This window comes from Parasteatoda tepidariorum, chromosome 2 (genome assembly GCF_043381705.1).
Source record: "Parasteatoda tepidariorum isolate YZ-2023 chromosome 2, CAS_Ptep_4.0, whole genome shotgun sequence".
Classification (NCBI taxonomy): Eukaryota; Metazoa; Arthropoda; class Arachnida; order Araneae; family Theridiidae; genus Parasteatoda; species Parasteatoda tepidariorum.
In genome coordinates, this window is record NC_092205.1 from 67,582,141 (window position 1) to 67,594,148 (window position 12,008).

The 12,008-nt window shown below is 27.4% G+C and overlaps 1 protein-coding gene across 1 annotated transcript in view; it reads left to right on the top strand.

The window, feature by feature from the left end:
* The window catches only part of LOC107440055 (nephrocystin-1), a 36,789-nt gene that overhangs the window by 6,218 nt on the left and 18,563 nt on the right, over positions 1–12,008 (top strand). Inside the window, exons 5-11 of the mRNA XM_071177689.1 lie at positions 261–291; positions 382–403; positions 1,936–1,960; positions 5,555–5,636; positions 7,985–8,079; positions 11,261–11,336; positions 11,411–11,463. Coding sequence (XP_071033790.1) covers positions 261–291; positions 382–403; positions 1,936–1,960; positions 5,555–5,636; positions 7,985–8,079; positions 11,261–11,336; positions 11,411–11,463 — 384 coding nt within the window. The remainder of the gene's footprint in view (positions 1–260; positions 292–381; positions 404–1,935; positions 1,961–5,554; positions 5,637–7,984; positions 8,080–11,260; positions 11,337–11,410; positions 11,464–12,008) is intronic.

A 12,008-nucleotide genomic window follows, 5' to 3' on the forward strand; every position in this document is an offset into this window, starting at 1 on the left:
CATTATTAAACTACTTATTTCATTATTAACTACTAACTTCATTTTAAGGTTAAGTTCAATGAAGTAGTCTAAAAGCAGTCTAATTTCTTAACAAATTTTGAGTCCATTTAACTTTGTTTATGTTTTTGGTGTCCCTAATTTCCTGTATATGTGAGAATCACTAATTAAAAAGAAAAAATTTAATGGTTAAATTTGTATTGAGGTTTGTCATTTGTATATTATAACTTTTATGTTAAAGCATGCTTTATTTTACTTTTTAGGTTCCAGATCACATTAAATCGATTACAAAAGGTAAATTTCAATGCTGTAATAATTTAATTTTATTCATGTATATTGTTTGAACATTCTAATTTCTAAATCTATCTATTTTTCATGTTTCAGAGATTATAGAATTAGAAAAACAGTAAGTAAACATGAAAGTTTATTAGTATATGTTGTTAGTTTACTATACTAGTTTGTTACCTATAATTACAATTAATTTGACTAAAAAATTATGAAAGGAATAAGAGTTTAGTAGTCTCATTATTATTTTTTGAATTATTTGTTTTATTTTTTAACCATTTTATTTTATGAAGTTATCAAGACAATATTTTATTGCAGGGCATGAAACTTCAGTTCCGAAGTTATAGCCAAAAAAAAGTACTAGAATGTTTGTTTACTGCTATTTTCACGAAAAATCTAAACAGTTTTCAAAATGTTAATAGATGTAGTATAAAGAACTTTTTGGTGATTAAAACCATAAAAGAACATAGAAAATGAAAAATTGAAACACATTTTATGGTAAAAACACTGATATTTCTTCAAAAAAGGTTTCATTGTATCAGCATCCAATTGTTTATTAAAGAGATTTAGGTTAAATATGTGAAGAGTTTCTTTATTTCCTTAATTCAAAATTCAAGACAGGTCATTCCAAATTCAAGACAGGTCATTCCAAATTCAAGACAGATCATTCCAAATTCAAGACAGGTCATTCCAAATTCAGAACAGGTCATTCCAAATACAAGAAAGAACATTCCTTGGAAGGCCAGCATAGATATGAAAAACATGCATCTGTTAACATAGATTGTAGTAATGCTTTAATTCACATCCTTGCATATTCAGTTACTCTTCCTCTTAAATACTAACCTATTACTTCCCATTTTTAATATTTGAGGATTGAAATCTCACAGTTCTAAGAACAGTATGGTAGTTTGATGTGAAACACAACATTTTATAATCGAACACATAACCTACTTGCCAGCATTAAATATGGTCACAATAGAAATAGAAACTTTGCACCCTGTCCTGTTTTATTATCAGACATTCTTAGTAATTTCAACTTAAATTGTGAAATTTAATTAAATTAAGAACCAGATTAAGCTTAATCAAACATTAAAACATCTAATATTTTCTTTTTTTTATATTACCGATTTGTATAATATCTTACTCTTATTTCAGTTTATAATATCAAGTAGGGCATAACTAAAACAATTTTTTGAAAAATATCTGAAATTGTGATTTTTGTTCAATGAAAGCATTTATTTCACAGTAATCACCTTTAGTATTTTAACTGCATTTTAGTTTTGATAATAATTTTCCTCCTTTTTCTAAAGAATTAATTGTGTTTTACATTCATTTTATTGATCTTGAATTTCATTTAAAAGAAGTTTATTATTATTGTATATAAGTTTTAAAGATGTAGATGTAACCTTAAAGCTCTTTTTCTTTTATTCTTCTCCAATTTGAGAAACTCCTGCATAAGGTAATCTGCTTTTGTTAGTTTTCAGATAAAAGAGATGTAGATTTTTTTTAATATTTTCTTCAAGCTTATTATCTAATGAATGAATTATTTTCTTATTCTGCAATGTAATTCTGTTTTTTTTTTTTTTTCAANATCTAATTCTTTTTTTTTTTTTTTTTCAAATGCTCGGGTTAACTTTTTATTTTTATTTTTAGGAAACAACAAAATCAATCAAAGGAGGTGAGGAGGCGCACTTTTTTTAAAATTTATTACTTATCTAAATATTTTTCATAACTATAATTTTTTAGTTTAATTAGAGTAGTAAGATCTGGGAAAAGATGGCACAAAAATATTTTTTATTTAACATTTTGGGCAGTATCTTTTTTTTAAAAAAAATTCATTATATGATAATCAAAAACATTGCTTGTCAGATATTCCGATACAAGTTAAATTTTTTCATATTGGTTTAGAAGTTTTAAAAATAAAATAACTGTCTCAGTATTACTTTAAAAAATAACTAATGTTAGTAATATTGGGCATGGAATATTTATACTACTTTTCAAAGGGGTACTATTTTTAAATGAATCGATGAGTCCAAAAACCAGTCATTTTTACTTTTTCAAAATTGATATTCTTGTATTTTTAAGTTAAGCTTACGTCAATGCATAGTTATGGCATCAAAAGATCATATTCTCCTTCTTGGTATAGTATATTTTATACAATGAAATCTCAATTTAGTTGGAAAACATGTCATATTCTGTAGATGACGTGAAAAAACATGAAAATATACCACCAGACGGCGGACGTTGTTGCTTATGAAATCACTTGCATTACCTAAAAATTAACTTTATAGTTTAGGCTTTTTATTTTGTTTATGCTTTTTATCACACAATGAGTGATTCTGAGGATTCTTTGGATGGAATTTGCCAGAAAATAAAGAGTGATAAAAGTAGCGAGGAACTGTACAGGAGGTGGCTGCAAGTAATATGATACTATACTTGATTTCAGAAGCTGGTGGCCGAAGCATTGTAAGAAGAATGTGTTATCAAAATGCTCTGTTGGAAAGGCAGGAAAGGAAAAACCATAGTTTCAGGTGTCATCTTATAGCAGTTTTACTTATAAAAGCACTAGACCTTGAGAAGTTGAAGTATCTCCTTTCATTGGCGGTTTATGAAAATTTAATATTTACTCTGTACAAAAAAAGTATCCTAAATCATAACCAGTTAAGGAAACATTAATTTGGAGAAGTTGCCTTAAGATACAAGAAAATTTCAGACATCAAATAAGTTTTTAACAATATAAACCAAATGAATTTTTGTCTTTCTTTGAAGAAATTTGTAAGTAGCCGAACAGAGATACTCATAATACAAAAGATTTCTGAATCTGCGCAAATATCCATGAATATGCAGTATTATACTTAAATAAAGTCTTTATTTCATTTCTAAAGAACAAATTATTAATATTTTCCTTATTAAAAATAATGTGCAGTATATGTTTTAAGTTTTTGACGGAAAACCGGTCATCTCCAAGTTCTAATTTTTGAATGAAAGACAAATGAATTTTTGTCTTTCTTCGAAGAAATTTTTAAGTAGCTGAACAGAGATAGTCATAATACAAAAGATTTCTGAATCTTCACAAATATCCATGAATATGCAGTCTTATACTTAAATAAGGACTTTATTTCATTTCTAAAGAACAAATTATCAATATTTTCCTTATTAAAAATAATGTGCAGTATTTGTTTTAAGTTTTTGACGGAAAACCGGTCATCTCCAAGTTCTAATTTTTAAGTTTAAAAATTATTTGAAGTTAGCGTACAATTGCAATAGAATATTTTATAACCAGCCATATATTAACATGAAGAAAAAAATAGTAACAGCCTCTATATATCAAGCTGATACTAAACTGTGCAGATTTTTGTATTACCTGTAAAATTNATGCACTAATGTAAGATGGACAAATACCTAGTAAAGGCAAAATCTTCTATGATGATGCAGCAAGAATATTCAATGCTTTAAAAAATAGAAGACGTTAAAAATGTATTATAATGAAAGAAATTTTTTTTTCAAGTCTATTTGTATTTTTTCAGTTTTTAGAAATCTCACTTAACTTTCTGAAATCTCACCCTGTTTTTGAGAAAGGGTGAGAAATTCTCACCCATTTTTTTTCTATGATGAAAACACTGATAACCTAACAATTAACTTCTTAGTTTAGGCTTCTTATTTTGTTTATGCTTTTTATCACACAATGAGTGATTCTGAGGGTAATTCTTTGGATGGAATTTGCCAGAAAATAAAGAGGGATAAAAGTAGCGGGTAACTGTAAATGAGGTGGCTGCAAGTAATATGATACTTGATTTCAGAAGTTGGTGGTCGAAGCATTGTAAGAAAAATGTGTTATCAGAATGCTCCATTGGAAAGGCAGGAAAGGAAAAACCACAGTTTCAGGTGTCATCTTATAGCAGTTTTATTTATAAAAGCACAAAACCTAGAGAAGTTGGAAGTATCTCCTTTCATTGGCGGTTTATGAAATCCTAAATCATAACCAGTTAAGGAAACATTAATTTGGAGAAGTTGCCATAAGACACAAGAAAATTTCAGGCATAAATTAGTTTTTAACATTAAAAACCAAATGAATTTTTGTCTCTCTTTGAAGAAATTTGTAAGTAACCAAACAGAGATAGTCATAATACAAAATATTTCTGAATCTGCACAAATATCCATGAATATGCAGTCTTATACTTAAATAAAGTCTTTATTTCATTTCTAAAGAACAAATTATTAATATTTTCCTTATTCAAAATAATGGCAGTATTTGTTTTTAAGTTTTTGACCGAAAACCGTTCATCTCCAAGTTCTAATTTTTAAATTTAAAATTTATGTGAAGTTTGCGCGCAATTGCAATAGAATATTTTATAACCAAATGAATGAAAGACAAATGAATTTTTGTCTTTCTTTGAAGAAATTTGTAAGTAGCCGAACAGAGATAGTCATAATACAAAAGATTTCTGAATCTGCACAAATATCCATGAATATGCAGACTTATTCTTAAATAAAGACTTTATTTCATTTCTAAAGAAATAATTATTAATATTTTCCTTATTAAAAATAATGTGCAGTATTTGTTTTAAGTTTTTGTCGGAAAACCAGCCATCTCCTAGCTCTCAATTTTAAATTTAAAAATTATGTGAAGTCAGCGCACAATTGCAATAGAATATTTTATGACCAGTCATATATTAACATGAAAAAATAGAAACTGCTCTATATATCAAGCTGATACTAAACTGTGCAGATTTTTGTATTTCTTGTAAAATTAGTTTTGTTGGAGAAGACCAGTTTTTGAACTCATTTATTCAAATATATCTGTATTAAAACGTTTCACTAAAGGGTACTTTAAAATAGCCCATTTCAATATTTTAACAGAAGATGTAATGGTGAAGTGATACTACCTTATTTTGAATTTGAAACATTTTAAACTTATAAGTTAAAAACTATGCCTTTCTTTAAATAAAATAAATTTATTTCGCTTTTCAGATTATTCCATAATAAGACTTACCAAAAACTGAATTTTTGTAAGCAAATTAATTTAAAAAATTTCTTTTCGAAATTTCATAGCTTTCTTATATGATCTTGCCTTTTACTTTTTAAAACCATATTGTATTTTAATATCTTTAGAAAACAGTTACATATGGCTCTTGTGCTTTTAACACCAGATTAAATCATCCTATCTATAGTTACATTAATCTTTTAATATTTCTTTATTTTCATCAAATTTATAAATATATATTACTATCAATATTATTTATTGGTGGTAATCAAAGTCTTGTGTACATAGGAAATGAAGAAGTCTTTTTCTGAAAATTCCAATATTCCACCTGGATTTCGTCAATCGAAACTTCTACAGCTATTGAAAAAAGGTAGTTCTTTTATTTTATTATCTTTGTTTATTGATGTTCAAATTTAATATGCAGTTATTTATTAATTTGTTAGTTTTTTCGCAGTGCTATCTTTAGTTTCTGAATTAAATTATTTTTTGATTATAAAGGAAACTTTATATTTTATACTATTTTGATTATAATTTTTTATGCATTTTTAGTTTTATGAATAGTATATTGGTATTGATCTTTTTATTCTATTATTAATTTTCATTTTTTTTTAATCTAAAGAAATAGTCTTTAATTTTTTGATCTCTAAATTTCAAAATGGTATTGTTTTTGAAATGCAATCGATAAAATAATTTTAATGTAATTGAATTGCTTCAGTCTGTTTTTTCTACTGATTGTAAAATCTATAATAATTATGTTTATATGGAGCAGTTCATCAAGGCTTTTGTCTAAACTTTTGAGATAAAAAATGGTGACTGTTGCTGAAGCTTAAGATTCTCTTAAACTAAAGAACTTATTGGCAAAACTATAAAATTGTACAGATTTTGTAGTCTTTACTTTTATATGTGGAATTTTTTTTCTTCTTTTTTCTTGCAAAATAGAAAATTTACTGTTAGTTTCAGGGTAAAATCATGCTTTTTCAGTGATTTCTATTGTTTTTTTTAAACAATATTTAAAGCAATTGATGCTTAATGGCATTTATTTTCAACGTAATGCGTTTTAGAGATTTTTACAAACAATTAAATATTTTGCTAATCTTTTTTTTAATTTTTTTAATCAATTATCTTTTATGTAGTGACCTAAAAATGATGCTATTTTTGGCAACACCCTATTTACTTTGAAGTATGTCTTAAATGTAATATTCATGCTGAAATTATCTTCTATCTGTAAATGTTCAATCTTAAACTTATAGGCTATGGTGGATGATGTAATTAATATGTTAATTGAGGTATGAATGCTATACTCTCATTGACATAAGTTTTTGAGAAAGAAGTAAGATGATGTAGCATAATTGTGAGCCAATGTCAAAATATCAATGTACCAAACTAAAAGGTAGATGTTGAATTGCATGATGGGTTAACATCAAACTTCATGTTAAATTTTTTAACTGTGACTGTTACCATTTGTCCACAACACTATAGATGCACATACATCTTATTATATAATATTTAGAGATAAAATATAGAAATAAAATAAAGAAATAAATGTAGAACTTCCTAATGGGTTTACATCTACCTTCATGTTAATTTTTCTATCTGTGAGTGCCACCGTTGATCTACAACACTTTAGATTCACTCATCTTATTTTATGTGGTTGAAAATGTGGGTATGGATGTAGAACTGCATGTCTGATTTACATCTACCTTCATGTTAAATTTTCTATTCTGTGAGTTAATTCTATTCTGTGAGTGCCACCGTTGATCTACAACACTTTAGATTCACTCATCTTATTTTCTTTTATGTGGCAGAAAATGTACACATAGATGTAAAACTACATGTCTGGCTCACATCTACCTTCATGTTAAATTTTCTATCTGTGAGGGCCACCTTTGATCTACAACACTTTAGATTCACTCATCTTATTTTATTTTATGTGGCAGAAAATGTAGATATAGATGTAGAATTGCATGTCTGATTCACATCTACCTTCATGTTAAATTTTGTATTCATAAGTGTATCCATAATATCCATTAACCTACAATGCTCTAGATTTGCATACATCTTACTTTACAGGGTACATAGCGTTTTTAAAAGGTACTTATTTTTGATTTACATTTTTTAAAAACCTTTAAAGGTGTTTTTTATTCAGGATTTGTAAAACATGCTTAATTTTCTATCTTTTCAAAAGAGATTTTTTCTTTTGCTGTGTTGATTGTTGTTCTAAATTACAAAAAATACATGATTTTCGCAATTTTCCCTGCAATATTTATCAGAAACTAGTTATTTTATAATGATTACATAAAGTTTTTGAAAATGTTTATGAATTTTATTGATTTTATATTTATAAATTAAGAACTTTAAACGATAGAAAAAANTCGATTGTTGTTCTAAATTACAAAAAATACATGATTTTCACAATTTTCCCTGCAATATTTATCAGAAACTAGTTATTTTATCATGATTATGTAAAGTTTTTGAAAATGTTTATAAATTTTATTGATTTTATATTTATAAATTAAGAACTATAAACAATAGAAAAAATAATCTTTATTTCTGAACAAATCCCAATTATGATTTCTTTTTGAAAAGTGATTAAAAATATTTTTTGAGTTCTTAAAAAGTACTTAAAAGGTGCTTATTTTTTGTTGTAAAATCTGGCTACTCACTCTGTTTTATTATGTATAGAAGTAAAATCTGAATTTTAACTTTTGGTTTATTTAGATTCCAGATTTATGATGGGTGCTTTTATGTCACCCAAACTAGATTCTTTTGGTCTTTCATTTGAAGACATCAATTATGATATCACTACAGGAGCAGTAAGTATCAGGCTTCAGCGTGAGTTTCATTTCTTTACATTTACTATTATAAATTTGTTTTGACTGAGTAAAGAGTCCATATTGTTATGAGCAACACCACACATTTTAAAACAAAAAGCTTTAAAATATTTTTTAATCGTTAAAATCAAGCATTTAAATACGTTTTTTCTTCTTCTTTCAAAACAAAATACTTACGGAAGTCAATAGTAAGTTATTCAACTCTTTTTTTTTTTAAATATTTTTTATTTCATTCATTTTCAAAATTTTTAAAATATCAATAATAGAAAGAAAGAAAAGTAAAACATTAAGCTGTAGTAAACTGTAAAATAATTGAGTCACTTTTTGTCTTTTATCTATTAATTCTGAACTGGAATCTGGGTGGTTTTTAATTGCATAAAAAATTGTTCTTTCCTGTATCTTTAGTTAGGAAATTTAAATTTGTTAAATAGCAGTAGATTTAATGGGTTGAATCACTAGATTCATATCATGTACTGCAGTAGTGTCACTAGTTTAAAAAAAAAGTTGTTTTAAGTATATTTAAAAAAAAAAACAGTACCACTTTGTTAAACTTTTACTATATGAACATGTTATAGTAAAACTACAGTTATCTAACACCCTTCTAGACTGGCTAACAAACATAGACGAAAATGAATATTTTCAAGCACTTGAAAATTAAAGTCCACTTTCAAAACTTACCTGATATGAATGAGCTAAACAAAACACATTTCAAAAAAAAAATGTGGAGATACAAAAAAAATTGAAAATAAAATAGTAAATAAAAATAAAACTAGAAAAATTGAAGTTGTCAAACGAGGCAAATCAGAATCCATTTATTTGGAATTTATATCATCATTAAATAGGAAATCAGTATTCATGTGAATGAAACAAGATTCCAAAGAGAAAAGAATTTTAGTATTATCAAAATTAAATCTACTCTCAAGATTCAGCAATGGTTGATTTATTGAATTTTTGATGATAAATATATCTATTGTGTTCATTCTAAACTTTAAATTTGTTTGGTTTACCCAATATTGCCAAGTTTGAATACGTAAATGCCCCAGTAATTTTGAACACTGATAGTATCTTTAGGGGATTTTAAATTTTTTTTGACAAGCCTGAAAATAACTTTGAAACCAAAATAGGAAATTAGAAATTTTGTTGCAAAAAAAAGGAAAAAAACTACTATAGTAAGAAATTGATTGTAAGGATTTATTTATCTTTTCGAAACTTTCTTTTCCACTTTATTTATACAAATTCAAATGAAATTGCATTTTTCTATCAACACTAAAATAGTTACTAGTCAACCAGAATAGTTACTATTTTACACCCAACGAAAGACTATCAATTTGATTAGTAACTGATGCAGAACAGGCTGGAAAAAAATTCTGATATTATTTTATTTTCAGATTTTTTTAAAATATATTTCATGGGCTTATTTAAAGGAACTATTGGGCCACTAAATATTTTAATCCTTAACTGATGCACATCCCTACTTTCAGTTTTTCTCATCTTTTGACAGTATGAAACATATTGTTGGTGATCTACTTAACTTTTTGATAGTAGGGATCCAGTTTTATTAATTTTGTATGTAGAGGCATGTTAGTACACTTTTAAAAATGTAGCCATAAAGAACCCTTCGATTATTTGAGACTTTTACATACCCTCGGTTCTTGGATGTCAAAAATTCTAAGTTCTACTGTATATAGAGTGTTCCAGGATTATTGGGACCAACTTTAAAGGGAGATAGGAGACAACCATGGATTCAGATTTGCTCAGCAGCCAATTTTTCTGAAACGTCTTTGTCGGCAGCTAGGATGTTCGAAAGATGGATTGGGCGTGATGGACCAGTTTTCTGGCCACCACTCTCTCCTCATTTAAGCAACACGGATTTCTTTCTGTAGGGTGCATTGAAAGTTCTCTGTATGCAACGCCTGTGGATTCCAAAATGAATCTGGTTGCAAACATCGTTTGTGCTGCTGCTGCGGATATAAAACAAAATCCAGGTGTATTTGAGCAAATCTGCCATTCCATGATTCCATGGTGTAATACATTTATCACTAGCAAGGGTATAAAAATTTTTAATATTTTGTGTGACATTTTCACATATCATCTACCACATCACATGTAATATCTTTGATCAATAAATATTTCAGATGATCTCAGTTTTGTGTCTCTTTGTTTCTAGTCCCTGCCATAGTATTTTCCCATGATGTTTATGACCATTGGGTTGCTGCACAATTCTGAATCCCTGAAATGTCCCATACCTCTTCTTAAAATTTGTCCCAATAATCCTGAAACACCCTATTTATAATAGTGTCTTGAAGAATTTCTGGTAGAAACGCATATAATGTGATTTAAAGATTCTAATACAAAATTTCTGGTTTTAGGTAAACTATGATTTTTAGTCAATAAAATATAACTCATTCTATTTAGCATACAATTATTTGATTTAACTTGTATAAATAATTATTATGTTGACCATAGTGTTTTTTATTTACAGTTGAAGACAAATAGAACTTTTATTGAAAAAGTTGTAGAATTGGTAGCTGTTAGACAAGTTCCCCAGCCACCTGCAGGTAATAAAATAGATGTATTGCATTTTAAGCTTTGTTGATTATGTTTNCAAAATACACTTGTTGTTTTTAAAGCTAAATTATTTTTGTCAACAAATTTTTTTCTCCCAAGTTTTTCGTAGGCCCTAGGCACGTGCCTAGTGTGCCTATAGGTTAATCCGGCCCTGCATCTACCACATCACATGTAATATCTTTGATCAATAGATATTTCAGATGATCTCAGTTTTGCGTCTCTTTGTTTCTAGTCCCTGTCATAGTATTTTCCCATGATGTTTATGACCATTGGGTAGCTGCATAATTCTGAATCCCTGAAATGTCCCCTACCTCTTCTTAAAATTTGTCCCAATAATCCTGAAACACCCTATTTATAATAGTGTCTTGAAGAATTTCTGGTAGAAGCGCATATAATGTGATTGAAAGATTCTAATACAAAATATCTGATAGAAGCGCATATAATGTGATTTAAAGATTCTAATACAAAATATCTGGTTTTAGGTAAACTATGATTTTTAGTCAATAAAATATAACTCATTCTATTTAACATACAATCATTTGATTTAACTTGTATAAATAATTATTATGTTGACCATAGTGTTTTTTATTTACAGTTGAAGACAAATAGAACTTTTATTGAAAAAGTTGTAGAATTGGTAGCTGTTAGACAAGTTCCCCAGCCACCTGCAGGTAATAAAATAGATGTATTGCATTTTAAGCTTTGTTGATTATGTTTTTTTACTTACATAATTGCTTATGTATAGGCTATACAACTAAAAGTTGTCAAGTTAGGATGTGCCTTCATGATGGAAATAAGGTAAATAAGCTCTTATGCATTGATTATCTAAAATATTTGAATAGCATGTGTTTAATTCATGTTTACTTATTACTGTAAGAATAGTAATTTAGTGTTACAAAACAAAAATATGTCTGCAAATCCTTAATGCATTTATTTATACTAAAATTAATTTTTAAATCTTTTTTCTGAAAATTTCAGTGCTAAAAAATCCTTTTAATTTCATACTAACTTTAAAAAATTATTTTTCGGTACTGACGTATTAACGCAACCAGGCCAAAATTCGCATAAATCGCCAAATTTGGCGACCCTACTTACGGCAACCTACCTACTTACGTGTTATACGTGGTTTTTCGTAAACAAATTACTTTGCTTACTGGTTAGATTGAATGCCGTGGAATACTTTAACTATGGGTATTTGGGATCTGCCTGCGAGTGAAAAAGATGCTGTTGCATTGTTACAGGGATATAGAATTATACCGAAGGAACACTAAAAGCAATAGCCAAAAGATTTCCGCCGAAAAAATAATTCTGCAACTCATTCAAATTCGAAACCGGAAGGGTTT